The 22,533-nt window shown below is 38.2% G+C and overlaps 4 protein-coding genes across 4 annotated transcripts; 2 read left to right on the top strand and 2 right to left on the bottom strand.

Moving 5' to 3' along the window:
• Window positions 1-4,686: 4,686 nt before the first annotated feature.
• On the top strand, window positions 4,687-6,159 carry LOC146138573 (solute carrier family 35 member G1-like). The gene is made up of 3 exons (XM_083394603.1): window positions 4,687-4,755; window positions 5,565-5,763; window positions 5,828-6,159. The coding sequence occupies exons 1-3, from the start codon at window positions 4,687-4,689 to the stop codon at window positions 6,157-6,159; spliced, it is 600 nt and encodes a 199-aa protein (XP_083250729.1).
• A 1,653-nt stretch (window positions 6,160-7,812) lies between these two features.
• On the bottom strand, window positions 7,813-9,576 carry LOC146138572 (solute carrier family 35 member G1-like). The gene is made up of 2 exons (XM_083394602.1): window positions 9,144-9,576; window positions 7,813-8,378 (listed from the first exon to the last, which is right to left on the bottom strand). Exons 1-2 carry the CDS (start codon window positions 9,574-9,576, stop codon window positions 7,813-7,815), a joined length of 999 nt encoding a protein of 332 aa, XP_083250728.1.
• An 8,088-nt stretch (window positions 9,577-17,664) lies between these two features.
• Window positions 17,665-18,570, top strand: LOC146138571 (uncharacterized). Its single transcript, XM_083394768.1, has 2 exons — window positions 17,665-18,053; window positions 18,324-18,570. The coding sequence occupies exons 1-2, from the start codon at window positions 17,710-17,712 to the stop codon at window positions 18,448-18,450; spliced, it is 471 nt and encodes a 156-aa protein (XP_083250894.1). The 5' UTR covers window positions 17,665-17,709; the 3' UTR covers window positions 18,451-18,570.
• A 1,796-nt stretch (window positions 18,571-20,366) lies between these two features.
• Window positions 20,367-21,753, bottom strand: LOC146138570 (uncharacterized). The gene is made up of 3 exons (XM_083394318.1): window positions 21,535-21,753; window positions 20,906-21,044; window positions 20,367-20,720 (listed from the first exon to the last, which is right to left on the bottom strand). Exons 1-3 carry the CDS (start codon window positions 21,734-21,736, stop codon window positions 20,699-20,701), a joined length of 363 nt encoding a protein of 120 aa, XP_083250444.1. The 5' UTR covers window positions 21,737-21,753; the 3' UTR covers window positions 20,367-20,698.
• Between the last annotated feature and the right edge of the window lie 780 nt (window positions 21,754-22,533).

The following is a 22,533-nucleotide window of genomic DNA, read 5'->3' as shown; positions in this document are numbered from 1 at the left end:
GAGCTCATCACCATAACGTTAGCGCTGTCTGGAAAGCCACAGCGCAACAATTACGAGAAATTTGGAATCTAATTCGGCTCTTTGTCGCCTCTAGCGAACAACACCGGCTTGAGAGGCTGACAACTTGGCGAGCTCATCAGCATAACGTTAGCGCTGTCTGAAAATCCACAGCGCAACAATTACGAGAAATTTGGAATCTAATTCGTCTCTTTGTCGCCTCTAGCGAACAACTCCGGCTTGAGAGCCTGACAACTTGGCGAGTTCATCAGCATAACGTTAGCGCTGTCTGGAAAGCCACAGCGCAACAATTACGAGAAGTTTGGAGTCTAATTCGGCTCTTTGTCGCCTCTATCGAACAACGGCGGCTTGAGAGGCTGACAACTTGGCGAGCTCATCAGCATAACGTTAGCGCTGTCTGGAAAACCACAGCACAACAATTACGAGAAATTTGGAATCCAATTCGGCTCTCTGTCGCCTCTAGCGAACAACGGCGGCTTGCTTTACAGAGGCTGACAACTTGGCGAGCTCATTAGCATAACGTTAGCGCTGTCTGGAACATTAAGACTTATGTGACGATATTGAACTCTAAAAACGTGTTAGCTTTAAAACGTTAAGTTATCAAACAACTTACTTGGAATAGTCAAATTTTTGTTGCAAAAGATTTACCGATAGTCACTCTTACCTTTCAAAATTATTAACAGACCGCGAAGTTTAAAGCAGGGCTGCGGAGTCGGTTTAAAACAACCTGAGTCCGATGAAATAAAGTCGAGTCCCGAATCCTGCTCCGCAGCCCTGATTTTAAGTCATACTTTGCACTAAATGTTCTTGGTCAAAAGGTTTAAACATTTATAGTTGCATCCAACTTTCTAATAGTTATCGTCTCTCGCATTTTATGTAAACTACTTCAACCAGTGGTGATAGTAAGCCTGAAAACCATACTGGAAAAATATAAGTTCGCTTTAAACATGTCGCGATCTCATTGGATGCAATTAGATTAAGATCTCAGATGCAAATTTGCGCACGACATCAAATGATAAGCTCACTTTTGCGATCGCGATCGCGAAATTTTAACGTCTGTCACTTGCCCAAATCAATTCGCCATCGAGCGAAATTTTATCAAAACACTTCTACAAATCACATTGATCTGACAAACTTTCCTTACCGCGAATATTTTAACTCGTTAGCATGTTACGCAACAAAATTCTTAAGAGTAAGTACGAACTTTATACTTAATCTCTTTCTTTGACATTTTTCGTATTTTCAATTTGTCAACAAAGTGATCCAGCACCACACGAACGATCAAAATTAAAAGATCCAGTCGCACTCTTTATCAATTTAATTCTATCATCCTGTGCGTCACGACTCTTACTTTTTACCATGTTTTTCGCATTAGCTGTACGAGACACACCCTGAACATTCAACGAAGCACCACTGCTAATACCGCAACTGTCTGCACAAAACACAGCGCCACTTGTTTTATCACATTGAACTGACAAAATCTCCTCAACCGCCAATTCATGTTTATTTAAGTTTTTGATATTTTTTTTTTATTTAGAAAATATAGGGCATTCTTATAGATGTGGTGAAATCTTTTTCTAAAATATTTAAGATAAATATGTTTAATTTGCCGTTACATTTTTGTGCTGACCCTGTGTGTTGGCTAGCTTTTGGTAAGAATAGTTTATATATATCACCCCGATTGAGAACCACTGCTTTACACACATGGAACAAAGTAAATTGCCTATCACTCCATTTCTTACTCACTCCCACAAAGCGATCGCAGAAAGCGCGAAAAAAGTGCCTTTATTTTGTTAAATAGACAAAATTTTAATTTAGGAGACGCGACGCATTGGATAAAAATACACATTTGTCGATATAATGTCCTATATACATAATACTTGGGCATATTTTTTGCGTAACTTATCTTGTTTGAAAAGTGTTACTAAAATTACAATGGCCGAGTCGGAACCGACAATAAATTTACCAAATTTTTTTTTTCAAAAAAAATGAAACTATACCAAAAATAAGTAGACCATTAACACCTAATGACTTCACGCCAATACCTGTTACCTCTATTTTTGAAAAAGTAATGCACCATCAACTTCTTAATTTTTTGCAAAACACGAAACTATCAGTAAACATCAACACGGATTTAGAAAATATCACTTGCCGCAACAGAATTATATGAAAACCTATTTAGTTAACCAAGAAAACCACGGATATAGCTGTGTAGTTTTCCTTGATTTAGCCAAGGCCTATAATGCCATAGCCCAGTGCTTCTTAAACTTTTTTAGTTTCGTTCACCCCTAGCATCTATCTCCCGATTTCATTCACCCTTGTCTCATGGTATGATAAAACTGACTTGCACCCCTACGAAAAGCAATTCGGAATTTGTAATTAATATCACTGAGACAACTTGAAAATAGAAAAGATTGTTGTTGGTCGCGCGGAGCGCGAAAAAAATTGGATTTAATTGGTTGAATTGGCGCTAAACTGTAAAATCAGGAGGCTTTTCGCAAAACATTTCGTCCCCCTGTTGCTAGCCTGTTATCCAATTATATAAAATATGGATTGAAAATAGATTGAACGGGGGATGACTTTTATCGTTTATCTATAAGTTAGAAAAATTCTAATTAAATAGGGCCGTTATACCTTCGTTGATATGAAAACATGCAATGGAACTCAAAGAGACATTGTCAAATTTGTTTTGGCAGCTTTAATGTTAAAGTTGGCAAAAACAGAGTTTGTACAGCGCTGTAGGAGTGGTGTACAAGCAAAACGAAAACGATACCATTAGAATCATAGCAAAAAAAATAAATATTAACTTAGAGCTCGCCTCCCCCCTACGAATTGCTTGGAGCCCCCTAGAAACTCTTTTTTAAACCAGCAATTCAGCATCTTTCATGGCCTAAGTATATTTTGGAAATAAATGCAACGCCCCGCCTGAAAGTCTTGCTATAAGTATAAGCAACTAACTCGAAATGCGAAAAAAGGGGACATTTGGACATTTTTGAGCGTCCTCGGAGGACCATTCAGTTTTCTTATGAAAAGGGGACAAATCCTCCTAAAAGAGGACATATGGTAGGCCTAACTTATACACTCAGTGCAAACCAACTTAACTATTACAATAAGCAAAAACACACCAAAGAACAACAGGTTGTAGTCGATTTACTTCAGAAAGTTGTTTACAAGTGACTATAGGATGCTCCTGAACTTTCGTTCACCCTTATTCACCCCTGCAAAAATTTTATTCACCCTGGGGTGAACCATTCACCACTTTAAGAAACACTACCATAGACAACCAAATATTACTTAAAAAACCAAATCATTATGGTACCAGAGGCCCACCCTTGAAACTAATAGAAACTTTTTAAGGCAGAGAAAGCATGTACAAAAGTAGGAAAAACTCTTTCTAATCCGTCGACGCCTGTATGCGGTGTCCCACAAGGTCGTATATTAGCACCTCTCCAGTTTCAAATCTACATTGATGACTTACCAATAAACTCAAATATAAATTGTAGTTTGTACGCAGATCATACTGTCATTTATATCTCCCATAATGACATAAAACAACTTAAAAAATAATTCAAATAAATATAGAAAAAATTGAGCACTGGTTTTGGGCTGGCAAACTATCAATTAATCATTCTAAAACACATTGCTTGGTAACCAATTCAAATTTCAGTATTAAAATAAGGGTGAATAAACTAAGAAAGGTAAATCCAGCGAAATATTTAGGCCTCATCATTAATGATATTGTCTTGTATACCTCATATTAAAATGATTGAAAAAAAGTTTCTAGGGAAATTGAACTCTTGTCATAAATGAAATCTTATTTACACACTTCTGCACTTCGCCTTTTATACTATAGCCCAATTAATACTCATCTTCGATATTATGTCGTAACTTGGGGTAGAACTTATCCAACTAAATTTAAACATCTTATAGTATTACAGAATAGGGCAATTCGAATTTTAAGCGGCACCCCTCCCCAAATACTTACATTCCCATAATACCAGGCTGCGGGATAAGCAAAACTATTTCCAAGTCAGCGCCTCCACCAACTCAGAAAGAAAAACCATAGGATTTTTAGGCCAAAATATTGGGCGAATTAAAAGATAAATATTAAACTATTACCATACAAGTGATTTGTTACGGCACAAAGAAAGCAGTAAAGCTGCTTGCTCTGTTAAAAGTTGCCAGTAGTCAACTGCTGCTCATCTTTGACAAATAAATCTTGCGAAATCGTCAACTGTGAAGTCGCGGGCATTTTCTTACTGAGAAAGATTGCATCCCAAACAGAACTGTTAAAGACAATCGGCTGCTGGTACAGACTTGTACGATCTACAAGACTAGAAATATGGTCGAAAATAAAGTCTTACGCAAAAGTCAGTACAGAACTTTTTTTGGATACGGTTTCGCGCTGTTATCTGCTTTAAGTAGGCTTCCATGGCGTTGCTGGTGAAATTTGTCAAAGATACCGACTCTTATCAAATTCTGTGTTTCCGATGGCTGGTTCAATACGTTGCCATGCTGCCTGTGATGACTCGTAAACGGGCGATTTTCAAGAAACGGGAAACGAAAATAAACCTATTTTTGCTAGGCAGGGGCATCTTTGGAAATCTGCAGTCAAACGCTTATTTCCTGGGCCTCGTGTTTTTAACTGCTTCGGACGCCACGACAATAATGTACATCTACTCAGCCCTTGTGGGATTTTTCAGTTGGATTATTCTCAAAGATGAGCGATTTTTGCACGTATTACAACTGGTTTAAATAAGTATGCTGCATTTAATAAAACTTGACTTAGATATATACCAGCTCAAAACACTTTAGGAGCTTTCCTGTTTAGTCTAATAGTTTAAATTACAATTCCCAGTAAATCAATGACTTGAAATCGAAATTTCATTTTTTTAGGTCAAAATTTCTAATTTTGTTGGTCAAGAAATAATCGCCCTATAGTGATAATGCAATTTGTGACACTGACAATGTCCTTTCACATCGAACGGTAGCCATTACCAGATATCAGAGGTAATTAGAATCGGTGCTGGTCCGATATTACAGCGATAGTTGCGAATTAGCGCAGCGTTCCACCTCAGTGGTTCTCAACCTTTTTTCTTTCGTGGCCTATTTACGACGCCAAACAATTCTGTGGCCCAATAGTTTTATGAAAGAAAGAACTGTAAAATGGGTTTAGATTACAACAAAACACAGCAGAACTTATTTCAGATTATTTATTCAACCGTGCATTAGTGAGATACTTGTGGCTGAACAATAAACTTACTTTCTTTTTTAATTCTTCCCCAAGTATATTGGCCGTGGTAATGACTTTAATCGTATTTGGATCCGATAGGATCCTTTTTGTTCATAAGTTAGGGTTTTACGATCAGTGTCGTAATAAAATCCAAGTTTCACATACCCTCATTTCTAATAGTGATACTTCGCTATTTTTATCGGTATAGATTGAAACAAATTTCACGTTTGCAGCTGTGTTCTACTCTAAGAGGTGTTTAAGATTATTCGATTTTGTCGATGCTAGTTTTTCGTATGTGATATTGCTCGTATAGACAATCCTATTTTTCTATCTTGCAGAGCCGTACGGTTTGCCCGACTTATGCCTATCTCTTTTGGCCCTGGTTGGACTCACCTTCGTCGCCCAACCAACCTTTATCTTTCACCAATCTGCCGAAGACTTGTCCACAACGTCCAAGCGAGGTTTCGGAGTGTTAATATGCATCATTGGCGCTATCGGAAGCGCCTTGTCCGGTGTGTGTACGGGGCATGGGCACTAAGGTGCAGTTTAGCCTATCGCTGATAGTCTACGCGCTAGTTGGTTTGATAATAAACCCCATTATTTTGGCGTTCACTACTGGCTTCAAGCTGCCCTGCCAAACTGAATTGCTGTTCATTTCGTCGGTCGCATTTTCCGGACTTGAAGGCGTTCTCTTCATGACTTTAGCGTACCAGAGAGCGCCTGCCGGACCGGCGTCCATCGTCCAAACCAGTCAAGTCGTGTTTTCCTTTCTGTTCGAATACTGGTTCCTCGGCGTTGTCCCTTCACTCTACAGCGTCATTGGTTCGGCTATAATCATTCTCAGTGCTACAGGATTGACCGTTTTGAGCCACCGGCGAGAATTGAATCGTCAGCTGAAAGAATCGTAATGTTCCAGTGGTGGTACCGCTATTTGGTTTGATGGTATGCCACTTATGTTTAACTACGACATCTAACATAAGCTGTCCTTTTTATGCCGAAAATAAATCCCCGGGGCTGGATGGGTGTCTAATAGAGCTTTTTTCGAGCATTTAGGCCTGAGATCAGGGATATACTCCTACTGAAGTTGTTTCAGCCCAACGCAATCCCAGAGCGCGGTAACGTTGATCCTTTAAACTAAGAGACCAATAACACTGCTTAAAACCGACTAAAATTCGTATTAAAAGTAATAAAAATAGTATTAAGGGAAACTTACAACAAGCCACGACTAAAATAGTTTTACCACGGGTGTCGGGTAGGTTTATTGGAGATAATTTCGACTTTAATTTGATATTATGGATCAATTGAATCTTGCGAGATCCCGGGAGCCGTGCTATTCCTAGACAATAGACATATATAAGCGAGTGGGACTTTACATACGAAGTTATGCAAATCTTTGGTTTCGGAAACAACATTTTACACTGGCTGCGGTCTTGCTACAGCAACCCAATATTGTAAATCACGAACAACAATTCTCTTCACGGCATTCGTAATTGAACGTGGTGTGAGGCAAGGCGACCCACTCTCCCCTACCCTATTTGTAAGGTGTACAGAGTGCCTGGTCTCAGCACTACGTGCTGATGAATTTGTAGGTATTAAGCTGTTGTAAAATTTATCTCTACTTGCAAATAACAGCTTGATTTTCCTTAAGGGTGATTTGGACAGAGTTTTTAATGTTCTCAACGAATTCGGCCTTATGTCAGGTTGTAAAATTAACGTGAATAAATCACTTGCGTTTTACGTCGGCCCCGGGCGACAGGTTAGAAAGGGGGTCTATATTTATATAAGAAGTTAGGTTGGCTTGCAGGCTTATTTAGCTAGTTAGACAAAAAATGTTCCAAACATGTCCCGAGGTGACCTATTTCTTTAAACATCGTTAAGTTTTTAAGCAATATAGATACATTACTAAATGAATGGTCGTCCCGAGGGCTCACCCTTCTAGGACAAATCTGTGTTCTATAAATCTTAGTTATCCCATCACTAATTTATAAGATCAGCGTTATCCAAAACTACATACCAGATAACTCTCTGCGCAAACTTGTAACAAAACTATTAATTGATTTGGGTCTATAAATAGGAAATGATAAAACGAACACAATTTTGCGCTATAGCGTTGGTCAAAGTGGCGCAAACATGATCGATGTGGATTGTTGATGCCTATATCCTTGCACTGAGTACGAAATTGGTTAACAAAATTATTCGATGACGGTTAAAATACTCCTTGGAAAAGCTGAAAAGAAGCAGTATAAGCGACTATATAATATAATGTTGGACATGGAGATATTTAACAAGGTGATTTATAGATTTTCTTTTGCCTGAAAAAAACAAAGGAAAACAGTTCCCAACGATCAATTTGTCCCAATAGAATATAAATGGTTAGATTTAAATTTAGTAAGCACTAATGCGTTCGACGTATAAGTAACATAAATGTGTTAAAAACTGTGTACCGTAAAACAATAAACAGGCAATATAGAGACCTACACAAAAAGCAATAATTTTACCAAAGGTTTACTTTGCAAGCAAGAAAAAAATCTGGCTCTTTCTTCCACGACGCCAACAAGCCACTAGCTTTCCTTGTTGAATATTTTTCGCCCGGTTAACGCAACGGCGCACGACAGAATTAGAACGGCGCCGACAATACTCGGCCAACTGGTCTGGCCACCGAAGAATAAAAACTGCAGAAGAAAGGCGAAAATCACCTGCGAAGATCCCACCAGCGTTACTGGGCCAGCAGCTTCACGCTGCAGCGCCATTGTAGTGACGATCTGAGCCGCAAACCCTGCAACGCCTGACGCTACCATCAGGCCTAAATCGCCGAGGCAGGACATCCGCGTGTGGGCGCTCGCGAGCAGTGAGACCGCGCTGGCGATAATTGTGATGGTTGTGTAATAAAAGAGCGACAGGCTAAAGTGAACGCCAGAGCCCATCTTGCGCACCACCACGTACGTACATGCGGTTAGTACGGCCGATGCAAAGGCAAACATTATGCCGATCGCCCTTGTGCCAGCTTGCGGCGACCTGTTTGTATTCGGTGTTGCCGATTGGGGAAAGAGGAACGTTGGCTGAGCGACGAAAGTGAGCCCTACGAGTGTGAAAAACGAAAGAAGAAGGTCAGCGAACCCGCAAATTTCTGTTAAAAAATAAAGAAGGGTTATTAGCACCTGTACAAAACCTTATTCTTGAATAAAGCACGATTTTAGTTTTAAATAATACTAAAAGTAGCCAAAGTATTCCTCCCCCAAAAAGAAATTTAAGGCATTCTAAGTCAGCGATAGTTTTCAATGAAAATGTGCGATTTATTTATAGCAGTGCATGTCCGTTTGTCACCACCATCTCCTTCAATGCATTTGAACGAGTATCTAAGTTGCACATTTGTGATGTACATCGCATGATAAATCTTAGGTTTCTAAACGTTATATGTTTTGGACGTCTTTATATGACGTAACGTAGTGACGTGATCTCTGTTTTCACGCGTTCCGCTAAAAACAAATTTATCGCCCCCATAAGAAAATCATCCCATACTTTAACTCCTGGATCAAGAATATTGAATCAGCGTATTTGTAAACACCGACCACGTTTTATACTAACAAATGCACGTTTCTTTCAGTAAAAAAGATTGCAAATTGCGTTGTACTTGTTTATAGGAGCAGTTCCGCAACTTTTCTAAAAAAATTGCTTGGTGGACACTGTGCAATTATTTTGATATTTTTAACTTTTGAAAATATTGAACTTTCGAAAATAATGAAACGATCGTTTATAGCATGTATATTGAAGCATAATAGATGCTTTATGATGTCACAAGAGACAGAAACTTTTGGACAGCAACAACACACAACGAAAAGAACAAGTCAAACCAACCTTAGTAAAAAAATAAAACAAATATATTATAGCCTACCGTTCAGGCAGCAGTGGGCGAACAATCCCACCATGACCACGTGCGTGTACTGAATGGCGACCGCGTCGCCGAGGGGCACGAACTTAAGCGAAAGGACAAGCGACCAGCCTGACATCATACCAAGCACGCCTCGCGCCAGCAGAAGGGCGTTAGTGCTCATGCGCGGCCTCACAATGCGCTCTCCCCGCAAAGTAAGGTGCGGAACCAGCCAGATGTACTGTAGCCAGGCCCGGGCCAGCACGACTTGGGTCGAGTCCGCGTCGGCGCCCAGCCACTTTATGAGCAGGTTGGAGACGGCCAATAGCGCTGCCCCGAGAAGTGCGAGCAAAAGACCGCCGGATGAGCGGCAGCGTTCGGAACAGGATGGTTTGTCTTGCGTCGAGTCGGAGTCGCTCTTCTTTGGCCCGGAGCGGTTTTCATTCGGCTTCGACATCGCGTCAATAGACGCCGACCCTCGTTTCCGCTGTTTGCATCCAGAAAAGTCCAGGTCTTAACCTTCCAATCAGTGGCTTTTATGGTTTGCGCCACACCTCAGATATACGTAATAGATTGCGGCACCCCTGCAAGATTTCCGTATAGGTAATTCACTATAATATCACATTAAACTGTTCATCAGCTAAAATATTAGAGTGTTGATATAAAAATATTTAGTTTTATATTTTACGTTTCATTGTCGGAAAAACGTTTAAGTACGATTTTTTTTTCGCAGAGACCTTTCTGAGTTTCGTTTTAGCCCGCGACTAGAAAAAGGTTGCCGATTCCTGATATAAGGTAAGCATAAAGGGCAGATTCAAGGGTACGGGCGCCACGTGGTCACGCTCCTACTCACTTGAATAAGGTAAGTTTGCTCCCTGTGGAGTCTTGCCTAATTCAGTAGAATCCTGCCTTTTTTTCCTAGAGAAACCTGTTTTTTGGAAAGTATAACTAAATATTAAAATAACTAAACATTTGTTACTAACCTACTACTTACCTACTACTTATTACTACTTACCTATACTACCGCCACAAACAAAAGGTTGAAAAGTTTACCTTCTGCTTTGCGCAGTTTACAACTCGGGCCCTACCTCCGTGGCGGCACCTGCTCCCTAGTGGAGACAGGTTGTCAGAGGACTGGTCTGAGACCACTACTGACTTACGCAGCTTTAACTCGGGCCCTACCACCGTGGCGGCACCTGCTCCCTAGTGGAAACAGGTTGTCAGAGGACTGGTCTGAGACCACTACTGACTTACGCAGCTTTAACTCGGGACCTACCTCCGTGGCCCACCTGCTCCCTAGTGGAGACAGGTTGTCAGAGGACTGGTCTGAGACCACTACTGACTTGCGCATCTTTAACTCGGGCCCTACCTCCGTGGCGGCACCTGCTCCCTAGTGGAAACAGGTTTACAGAGGACTGGGCTCATACGACTACTGACTTTGCTCAGAAATTCCATCCCTCTTTTTGGCCATTGGGAAGAATCGAGCCACAACTCATTACCCTCTTTTTTACTTTTTTTTACTCTTAGTTAACCAATGGTGAACAAAAAATCTGCCCACCAAACTGTATGTGTTGACTAGTTTAACTATACGTAAATGCAAAAAAGTATGAATTACGTTTCTAGTGTGACTTGGCCCATTATGGTGAGACCGTTTTAGAACTAAAGCGTCGTGCGTTTTATTGCACCCTTGAAAATGTAATTTTGTGCAATTTAAATGATATAAAGGCATTTTTCGTCTCGCGCAAATCGCTGCCATCTTTGTAATATTGCTTTTGTATTGAAAGTAATACCTCCCCTACTTAAAACATTACAAAACAAACGAACTTTGTGGTGCTGGTCTGGAGGTTACTTTTTATGACGCAACGATTGTGTAACTTGTGACGTCATCCTAAATCCGCGCCTGGCTGACAGCTACTTGAACTTAGCCCAGCGACTTGGTGCGCCCAGGTATTTTACGAACTAATCCAGTGAGTTCTTTCTTCACAATGACCTAGTTTCAAAGAAACCGCTAATCGCTTAACACATTTACCCGGCACGTGGATTGACATCGTTGGTGCTCTATTTTGAAACTATATTGAAGCAATTACTGTTGCCTTTAGGCTTGTAACTGATTCTTAGGGTACTAACATAAGTAGAACAATCAAAGTTAGTCGACTGAATAAGGCATATACTGTTTCCAATGAGGGTATTAACATTGTTCATTCTCCATCAGAAAATACAATGATAATGATTTATTTCTAGTTTTCAAATCGAACTTAAGCATACAGAATTGGATATAACGGATAAACGAATTTTAATAAACTAAGGTTTTTTTTTGTTTTTTTTTAATATTACAAAATTATCAAATAAAGTTCGCCCTCATAGCAAATACATTTAAGTATTTTGTCCTCTATTCTTTCTAAGCTTTAACTGGTATCAAATATGTAAAACGCAACTAACTGGATTGACTATACTCTGTTTACTGGCACCTGGTGGAATTAAATTTATCTGAGTTGCTCTTTTGCTTTGTTTGATTTAAAAAGGTCAATGGGCAAAGTCTATTCCATCATGCACGAAAACCCAAACGTTGAAGCTTACCTCGTGCTTTTTATTTATGCCCTTTCGATGCGGCGTGATCACTGAAGCAAGCAGCGGTTGACCAAAGGCTAGCCGGACAGAAGGTTAAACATTAATGTATAATTGGACTTTCAACTATCGACGCAGATGAGAGGCCCATAAACCCTTAAATGAACCCAGCACATTTTTGTGGTTGGCCATTGAATAAAACATTATTGGTATTTAAAATTTCCGCGCAGTTTCACGTCTTCCATTCTTTATTACGTTTTGTAATTTAGGTCCAACTGACTCATCGAAATAACGAACCCATAAAGAGTTTATGTATAACGAAAAACATAGAAAATGTAAAATAATGTAAAACAAATATTTCAAATTGTGGTCACAAACACAACCAATATGATCCAGTTTCCTATTATTTCGTTAGAAGCGATAAATAAAATTATCTTTTTCTATCTAACACGTCTATTGATATATGTTTCTATTAATTTGTAGTACTTCTTTGTTTAGTTTCTAAACAAAATTATATTAAAGTTATTTTTCTTCGAAGTTTGGTGGATTTAAATAATTGATTTCCTGACAGGAAACAAATCAGACATAAACATTCTTTTTTATTGTAGCTATCAAGCTACGAATAGTTATTTTCCTGAAATTATTCCCCATTTTTTAACTGTATACCATGTCCATATGGGCATGGCTATAGTGCTACTGATGGTTACATCGGCTACAGAAAAACGATTGCGCTCATGAGGAAGATTTGAAACATTGCTAACTTGTTTCTTTAGTCAGGGTTTTGCAAGTTAGGAGAATGTTCTTTAATCGCTGTTATACTGCAGTATGTCTGAGTATTATCATTGAGTTGCACAATGCCACTGTGTAATATACGAGTTTCGCGATGTCGACAAAATCCTATATCAATTGCATATAGTTCCACCATGTTTATTGCAACTTCTGTTTGATCAGTTGTAACTATAGTTTTTAGAATTTGCTTGAAGGAAAGATTTTGCAAAAATAAAAATGAACGGTCTCGTCGGCATAACCTTAGCACCGGCTTGTCTTGTTGCCGCAGCTCAATCCAGGAATTGTGGAGAAGGGTTTAGTTTGAAATATCCAGCCTTTGGGGAAACAGAAAGATGAAATGTCAGACAGTGTGCCGTCGACGAGAAATGCGTGTGGAAGTGTTTTCATTTGGCGTGCACGGCCCACTATATTATTCCAGCTCAGGTTTGTGAACTTGCAACACATGTGATACGAACTGTAACTGATGTAATTTAACGCTGCAATAAACGATTTTTTTGCGTACATAGACTATTTACGTGATTGAACAAACTGCAAAGCGTAATTAAAAAGCAAATGCTTACTGGTAAATTGCTCGCAATATTTTGCGAACTCTGCCAAGCATTGCGTGGTTAAACCCATTGTAAGAAGCTATTAGGCTTTGGCCTCAATCACCATCGTAATATTGCTGGCAAGGCTTGTATAACGATATCCATGCAGGTTTCCTGATGTTTAATCAAATTATGTTTAGTATACGACCCGTGTGGTAGTAGTATTTGTTCGACAGTAGTTTGAAAAGTAAATTTGCTTAGTGTTCAAACAGCGACAACAAACGCAATATTTTTCGAACGCCTAAACTTTTTAAACAAACTGCTAAAAAATTTAAACCGAAGTATTTACTTGGAACGTTGCACACGTTCGGTAACAATTTGGTTATATATTATGTATTTTTTTTGTCTTTACGTGTAGCCTATTGTAAAACACTAAAGCGCTGGTCGTCCCTTGACTAATAAGGTTTGGAATTGAATTACTCTTTTCACACGGTTTTTTAAGCACTGCAACAAAATATGTAGCGACATTTAAACGATCTAGAATTACTAACAAACGCCTGGGAAATAGAAATTGCTTACCCGTGACCGGTTTGCGACGGCGCTCGCTTAAGATGCGCGACTTTCTCTCATAGAAAGAAACAATTTTGTTTCTGTCTGGGAGCACATGAGTTTCTTTGTATTTTACCCACTCGCCCGGCGACTCGCTTAAGAGGGCGCAATATGAGCGACGTTGCTCTGTTTGTCTCCCTAAAGCGCGTGCGAACGTGACTGATCGACAAACTTGCGGCAACCGGTCGACAAACTTTTCCATTTATAAGTGGATAGATTCCATTAAACAACTTTATCAAATGATTTGCAAATAGTTGGACTAGACTATTTTAACAATAGTATAAATTTCATATGCTAAACATTTAGATGAATTCCGATAATTATTAATTATAATTAAATTAATGAATATTATAACAGCCACAACAAAAGAAGATCTATATCTACGAAAGAAATAGATGTAATATCCACGACAGAATAAGATCTTAATAGTCTGAATAAGACCGAAATCTGTCGAATCAGTTCTAAATTCATCGGAATAAGACCTAAATGGCCAAAACCAAGCCTGAAACTGTAGGGAGAGAGTAGGTGACGATCCGGAGCCATAGGTCTGACATCACCGTTTTGTTGTCGACATTGGAATGCCTTAGCTTGACCTGCGCCGTTTAGGCGCCGCTGTTTTGCCACCGGATTGTTTGTCCCTGTTTGGGGTCGGGGGTAATGGCAGGGGTAAAAAATTGATAATGACAGGGGTAGAAATTGGGTTAGGGTTCAAATCTTAGGGGATTTAGTGATGGGATGTAGTTTAGGGTTAGTGAAAAGGTTGTATAGGCCTGAATTGGGCCATTTAGAATTAACATTTGCACGTAAAATATTTTGCTTGCGATATGTTGCGTTTATGTTATTTTTTACGTGAGTTATTGCTCATAATCAGACGAGATTACCCCGCTTAATTTCAAACGTCTGTATATTTATAACAAGGACTTCACATGAAAGTGATTTACTCTAATCAGGACTTCATTGGAACTTCACGTGATATTTACTCGCAAAAGACTTGACGTTACCTTAAGTCGAACTACTTAAATGGGACATAAGTCATTTCTAACTGTCTTGTTTACAACACTGCTATTTAAGGGCACACTTATTGTCTGTAAACCATTGACACTGTTGAAAGTTGGTTTATGTACGTTTTAAATATTTCAGTTTTGCATGTTGGAATGTCCCACTGAATATTTATATTTTTATTTATAATTTTGCTTTGTAAAGTTAGTCCGTGTTTGTTGGAATGTATTCAGTTCGCTATTTTTTCGTATTCTGCAGCAAGTTTCTTTGCGGTATGACAAACTAACTATATAGCCTTCGAATTGGATTACAATGCGATTGCTAGGAATCCATAAGATATTAAAAAAATATGCTGTTTTCTTGACAACGAGGCATTGGAACAGAGATTTGGGATATTTTTATTTATTTTTTTTGTTTAAATTTCGTAAAACAAATTTAAACACGGGTAAAATAGTAAGATATGTTTGTTTTCGGTAAACGGTATGTGCGACGTGCAATACAGTTTGTCAAGAATGTCAAAATAGAAAGAAAGATTCAACAGGAGCACGAAACCACGTAAAAAGTCTTTTCGGGTTTAACTATACGAATTTTAGGAAACTGGCCTTGTGAAAAGACAAAATTGTGGGTATATTTTGTTAATTATTTGCATCAATAAATGTTGTGCTCCTAAAATATTAAACGCGAGTTCCGGGTTATTGTTCAACTTACTTCAGTACTGTGAGAAACTCGGTGGTTGTATAGTTGTCTTCGAGCATGTATAGGTTTACATCAGAAGCTAAGAAACTTGGGCGGAAAACTGTAAAGGGTGAAGATCGCCGACCGGATGTAAAATTTAGTGTTGATCTTTAAGATCTTGATCATCGTTAAACGAAGAAAATAGAAATCACAATGCAACAAAAGTGTTCTGGTAAAATGCTGTTCAATTCAAAACTTGGTCAAAATTTAGTTTAGAATCGCGTCCAAAAGATTTTAACTGGTCTTTATCTTAATTAAGGAAATATTCCGAGGGCCGGTAGAATTAGGCCCACAAACCGTCTAGTTTGGCTACCCTGATTTACACCGTGGGGCTATGCGTTAAATCAAAGTTACAATTGTTCTTGGGCTTTAGTTGGTTAGCTATGCCTGCAATATGGTAAATTTCCAATGTTTTTTTAGGCCTAATTGAAGTCGCCGGATTTCTAGACGTATAACTTTGTGCGTCGCGTCCGAAATGAAACGTTAAGCAAATGATTTCCAAGCACACGCAAGTACATAAATCAGACACCCTTTTTTGGCAACCGTTTGTGACACGTTTAAATGTCTCTACCGGTTTACGCATTTCAGTAACAGGACGGTGCTAAAGTGCAAATCGACTGGTGTCTACCGTTTCCCGTAGATTGCGAGCACCGTCACAATTTATACTGAATTGTGCTGAGTCCACGCCGGCTTTAAACACCCACCGCAGACAGGAAGTAACTAGAGAGTATTCATTCATCAAGTCCGCCATGCGGATGTACCGTGGAAGTTATGTGGCGTGATCTGAATTCTAACAACATGAAACACATCTATTTAAGTCCTAATCAACCCTGTGCGTTCCTGGTAGAGCAACGGAATTATAACTTATTCAATGCTGCCGGGTATAAGCACCATGGAGAAATGTTTCGGGGGAATCGCGTGTCTTTAAAAAAAAACATCATAAAATTGTCGGCCTCAATGTGCACGTTGCATTTATCACTTTTTGTTTTTTCCTGAATAAACCGTTTAAAGCCGGGTACAGAACGAGAGGCGGGTCATTTAAGTCCGACAAATCCATTAATGACACGTTTATGAACTTTGATACTAACGTGTAGCTATTGTTTTAATGGTTGAAAGGTAGAAATCTAAAAGTACGCAATGTAGTCAATTTTAGTCATTTGTGTAGGTAAAGCTTTATGGCAAACTAGCAAAATCTCCTTTAGGATTTTACAAAGGCAATGCTGTAATCAATGTACTGATAGATGTGGTTGGAATATGTTGAATATGTTTTATATTTCAATTAGGCTTTAATCGATTGCTGCTGTTGACCATGGCCGGCGATCTAAACTTAAAATTTGGTAATTTTAGTTGTTATTTTATCATGCGGTCAACCTCTCAAGAAGTTTACTGCCATAATTTGTTTGCGCCATTTAATCGATAAATAGACAGAAAAAACAATAAAAAAAAGATTCTCTTATAAACCCATTCGATTCGAATTAGGAATTGCACAAAAAAGTTCTTTTATTGTTGTTTAGTTTAGAAGACTTAAATCACGGAAATAGACATGCTTGTATAATAAAAGTGGTTCACTTGCTTGACGCGGGCTTATGATTGGCTTAATGGCAGATGTTAACAAACCGAAGGCAGCACCAGGCAACTGAGATGGCCTGTCAATCGTTGCTCAGTAGTACTTCAAGAGCAACTAGATCACGCATATACGAATATATAAAGACTGTCATTCGTTTCCTATTTTTTTCGTATGGCAGTTATTTTGAAAAGCTGTTTTCATCAGTGTTGAAATGACTTAAGTCAATGACTTGACTTAAGTGCACTTAAGTTATTGTTTTTAAATAACTTGACATGACTCAAGTCTTTTGGGCAAAAATACTTGACTTGACTTAAGTCTTTTGGGCAAATGACTTGGATTAAAATAAGTTGTTTTAATTAAGCAATTTATTATAAAATTGTGTTATTTAGCCCAATCTTTGCACATAAAAGAATTTGCTTGTTGTATGCTGCTTTTGTGTTATTTTTGACTTGGGTTGCTCATAATAATCGGAGGAGTTTGCCGGTTTTCATAATTTAAAGTTTTATTTTTTTGGCAAGGGCTGGACTAGAAGTTGACTTGCTCTAATTATGACTTTACTGGGACTTGACTTGGGCAACCGATGACTTGGACTCGACTTGTTATTGATTCGGGGACTTGACTTGGACTTAAGTCATTTCAAAATGACTTGTTTACAACACTGGTTTTCATAAAAAAATGCCTTATACATTTATTGGGCCCATTTAGCAGCAAAGGGTGAAATCTTGTCAACTGTTATTTATCTGTAGACCGCATCATTCTATCCACTTTCGAGAGGTATAAGATAGGAAACTTAGCAACTATGAAGGGGCGTCTCATTCTGTTTTGTCTAACGCTACTCTGTGCGCTTAAAATCCGTACAGCTTTGGCTTTGCGGTGTAACGAGGGTTACGCTGTCCAGTCCTGGCTGTACACACACAGTGATTGGAACGAAGTCGAATGTCAGGCCGGGGAACGTTGCGTTCGCCTTAAAGGTGCAGTAACCGTCTACTACTGGTGGCTCTACTACTTGGTGGGCGTACAAATGGCGGACTGTGCCAACGAAGCCCGGTGCATTGCAAGTTGTGAGCAAACCGGACAGCATTTACTGGACAGCAAGTACAAGAGTTTATTGGACGAAGCTGGCGTGACGGTGGACAGTATTGAGTAAGCATTTCAATATTTTTTAATTTTGACGACCAACCGGGGTTTACAAAAATATTGTATAATGAATAGTCGCTTCCTGATCAAACATGAAAAAAGTGATGAGGGGATGCGTAAGCTTTTACAAACTGGGAAAACAGCTTGGTAAACACTGAATTTACGCTTGTAAATCTTGGGGTTAATAAGCAAATACACGGTGTACGAAAATTTTGCAAACCAACATTGTTAGCCTATATCAGTTTCCTTCTCTTTAAAAGCAAACATCTGTTACAGCTCCTGTCTTCATGAGTGCTGCAACTGGGCGTTATGCAACGGCAAACTTCCGATTCCACCTCAGAATGTTACAACAGTGTCGACTGCACCAACAGACGTTAACATGGATACCAAAGACAATGAATAATCTTTTATTTCTGAGTCTAATAAAAGATTTCTAAAAACTATAACGATTTTAGCTTTTTTATAGTACTTTTGTGTACAAGAATTATAAGGACGCCATGACCAGGATTTTTTTTCAAGTCTGTTTATTTGAAATGGGAAATATTCAATACACGTCCAATGTAATTTATTCCAATCTTCTAATGCAAAATAGCTGGTGTACATTCGTTCAGAGGCAAAATAGTTGGTAAAAGGATAGTTTGGTAAAAGGATTTTTGGATTTAAGCGTTATCCGATTGATGGAAAACTGCAATATTGCCACTATTTATACATAATTAATATTGAGTAATTCGGACAAATGGCCAATCAACCTTCCAGTTTTGCCCAAATAAATTATATGACACCCTAAAAATTCTAAAAAAGAGATAACAAACTATGTGAAACAATTTTCGGATAAAGAATAAACTGCTAAACAGGTATTGGTATAGGCAGTTTAGCGAACTTTCTTGTAATATTGGTGCTTAACCTTCAGTTGCAATGGTAATGTTGCATCCGTAAGCCTCTAAACCTGCTTATAGTAACTATTAGATAAAATCAGAAATATATGTAAAAGTTTGTTTTCCAAAATTGAATAAAGAGTGTAGATACATTATTTAAACGAGGTTCAGATATCTTCATGTTGGATCTAATATTTAAACAATATTGTCTCGGAACTTTTGCTTACGATTTATTTTGAGAAAAATCTTAAACCTATAGACGTACCATACGTCATGTATTACAGTCCTGATTTTAGGGCTTTGTCCGGCCTTCCGACTAGGCCAGCGGTTATCAAAATGTGGGCCGTGGCTTACCGGTGTGCCACAGACAAATTTAAAAAGCTACATTTAGTTTCATTCGTGTCATTATATTTAATTTTACAGGAATAATGGCTTGGGGAGGAATTAAAAAGAAATGTAAACTTATTGTTCAGCCGCAAGTATCTCACTAATGCACGGTTGAATATTTTAAAATCTATTTTGAAATATGCTCTGCTGTGTTATTTTGTTCTAAACCTATTTTAAAGTTTTTTCTTAGGGCCACAGAATTTTTTTGCAACGTAAATGGGCCACGAAAGAAAAAAGTTTGAGAACCACTGGACTAGGCAAACAAAATGTTTCATTTTTATAGTCAATCAACATTTTCCTTATATATTACATGGACAAGACATTAGCTTGTTTTGAACGGTCTATTTTGCCAAACTTGATGTTTATTGAAATGTAACGTGCATATCCAGTAGGAAGTTTTATCTTAGGAAGAACTTATTTTGTACTGTTTTTCTTTTGCACAGATTTCAAAAAAGGACACAGTATAGAAAAATATTGTCGCTAAATTTGATATATGCCGTAGGGCGCCCTTAATTGACACACTTCTTTAAAATAGCTCATTCCGAAAAGTTTCTGTATTAGCAGAAGATACTTTGGCGTATATCTCAATTATTTTTACTGACAATCTTTTAAACTTATAATTGTACCTCCAAGCTAGTTACAATTTCAAAGTGAACCTTTGCAAGAACGAAATGTGAAGCAGTGCAATTGTCTATTGAGTTATCAATTTTATCATGTTTATCATTAATGCTGATTCCATGGAGAACTATAAAAAGCGAGTTTTCATTTTCTTACTGTTGATGTTTCCAACATAAAAGAGGTAAACTTGTTCTTTTGTAGTTCGCTTGCTATATACGTTGTACCTGACGATGTTTAAATTTAATTTCGCGCAAGATTTAAACCGGCGGCATCAGGTTAATTTGTAACATAATACTCGCGACCAAAAAAGTGTCACAATTTGGTATGGTTCGGTCATCGACTGCAGTAGTTAACGCTTTCAATGCACTTGAGATCGGCCCTAATCAAAGTAAATCTGAACTGTGACAAACTTGCAGAAACAACAATACTAAAACTAAGATAGGCTGCATTCTTTGTATTCGATATTTCTATTCACATTATTGAAAAAAGCAGTTTAAAGAAAAAGGGAAGCGTCATTCTTTACAAAATTTTCGCATCAATTTTTGGTTCGCGTATAAAGAATAAACAGCGCTGACAAAACGTACAAGCATAAATTTAAAAACAGGAGCGTTGCAAGTTGGTCGGCCAAATACAAAATATTAAGTTAAAGACGAAATAAAGTTTTAGCGATAATGTTTGCCCTCATTAATCTTTTGACGTTAGAAATTCACAAAATATTTGTATTGGTTGATTCTTCATTTTTCTTTACTTGGTTCTACATTCGCTGGTGACTCAACATACTCGCTTGCAGTTTCTGTAAAATGAAAACCACTTAAATTTCAATTTTTTAACCTTACAAACTTTAAAAGCGATATCATACTATTCACAATGGTGTTGGAGCATTTATTTCACCCTTCGAATCACACTTATTGTACACAAACTTTTATGGTTTTGTGTTTTTTTTTTCGAAAAAATCAACAAAGAACAGCGCGAACTTACGCGAGACGTTCCGAGGTTATGCCATTTTGGGTCAGTTTTGGTTGGTACTTCTTTAACAGTGCATCATAAACTTGATTGCAAGTAACCTCAAGGCATTCCTTTTGTGCTTGACATTCTTGGATTTTCAAAGTCATCTGTACTGTAACAAACATTTGGAATGGCGTTAATTGCTTTGTTATTCTGCATAACAAAAATAAATCAATACTCCTGAACTAAGGTATCTGTGCATCGGTAAATTGTTTATAACTATATTAGCCCGGTCAAGCGATCAATTATTACTTTCTTTTAAAATATCTAAAACCAACTTCAGAAAGAAGCACAAGTGTTAAAATAACTTATTTACCTACGGAAAAACCTAGTCTTGGTGCCGCAAATATTTCTGAGGGGTGCCGCAAACCATAAAAGGTTGAGAACCACTGGTTAAAGTTTTATGTTTATGCCTTGACTTAGAGTTCAATAGTTCTAATAATTACTAACTTTGACGGTAAATAATGACTTGAACTGGGACTTGACTTGCTATTTTGGGCAAAAGGCTTGACTTCGACTTAAAATACTTTTCAAATGACTCGTCTGGGATTTTACGGTGAGAAGCGCGGTATGTTATTTCTATGACATATAAATCTACAAACCTGGTAAAAAGTAATCAGCTACCACGTCCATTGTGAAATTCTCGATTATGCATTTCTCTCCAGACTTGCACGTTTTGTCCGCCCAATTTTCTACATGGCCGAACGGTTGATAGTTTAAAACAAATCCGGTAACACAGGTTTCGCAGTGAGCTGCGCTTACAAGGGAAGCCAGTACAATTGCTATGCTTGCTAGGGCATTCATTTTCGTTTTTAAAGCAGATTCCTAAAGGTATAGTTTGTTAGCGAGGCAGAACAAAAAAAACAAGCACCAATTTTTGAAGGGGTTAAATTCCGCTTTTTCTTTTAGGACAACCTGTTTTAAACCTCTAGTCAAAATAATATAATTTTATCGCTGTTATCAAGCGAGTAAATTTCACTATAACGAAACAAAGTTGTAGTTCACAAAAATAAATTTATGTTACGTAGTGCATTGAAACTTCCAATGACATGAGCAATACTTTTCTTACCAAGCAACGTTACAGAACTTCGACTTGTGCGAAAAAATGCACTGAAATTACTAAACCGTTTAGCTTAGACTGGGTTTGACTTGTGCGCCCTTCGTTTGAGGTACCACAATGATAGCCAGCCCTTCGGAAGCCCATGCGATTTGATGAATGTCGGACGAAAAGCGTGCCTGGCAGTGTTGCTTTCAGGAAACGACGTTAATGCAGCTTCCACTGTTGGCGCTTAGGCTAAAAATTGCTTTGCAGTTGATTCATTAACGTTTGTATATAATTGACAATGTTAATATATAAAAACGTAGTGTACATTTGACAACTCCACTTTCACCAATTGATTGGCCAATGCGGTGTAACTTCGAAGCTGTCAACACGATTTAAGCAAACTACAAATCCAAAGTTTTATCTGCAATGCTAATCGTTCCTAACTTTAAAAACAGCTATTAAGAACCCGAGTATCAATCACCCTGGCTCAACCAAACAAAAGGCAAATTTTGCAAAAGTTTTTATGGTCTTATTGCTTGAGATTTTGCACCCCTTT

The sequence above is a fragment of the Ascidiella aspersa genome, chromosome 7, assembly GCF_963924565.1.
Source record: "Ascidiella aspersa chromosome 7, kaAscAspe10.2, whole genome shotgun sequence".
In the NCBI taxonomy this organism is placed as follows: Eukaryota; Metazoa; Chordata; class Ascidiacea; order Phlebobranchia; family Ascidiidae; genus Ascidiella; species Ascidiella aspersa.
The sequence above is the reverse complement of the archived record's forward strand: the minus strand, read 5'-3'. Positions and strand labels throughout refer to the sequence as shown.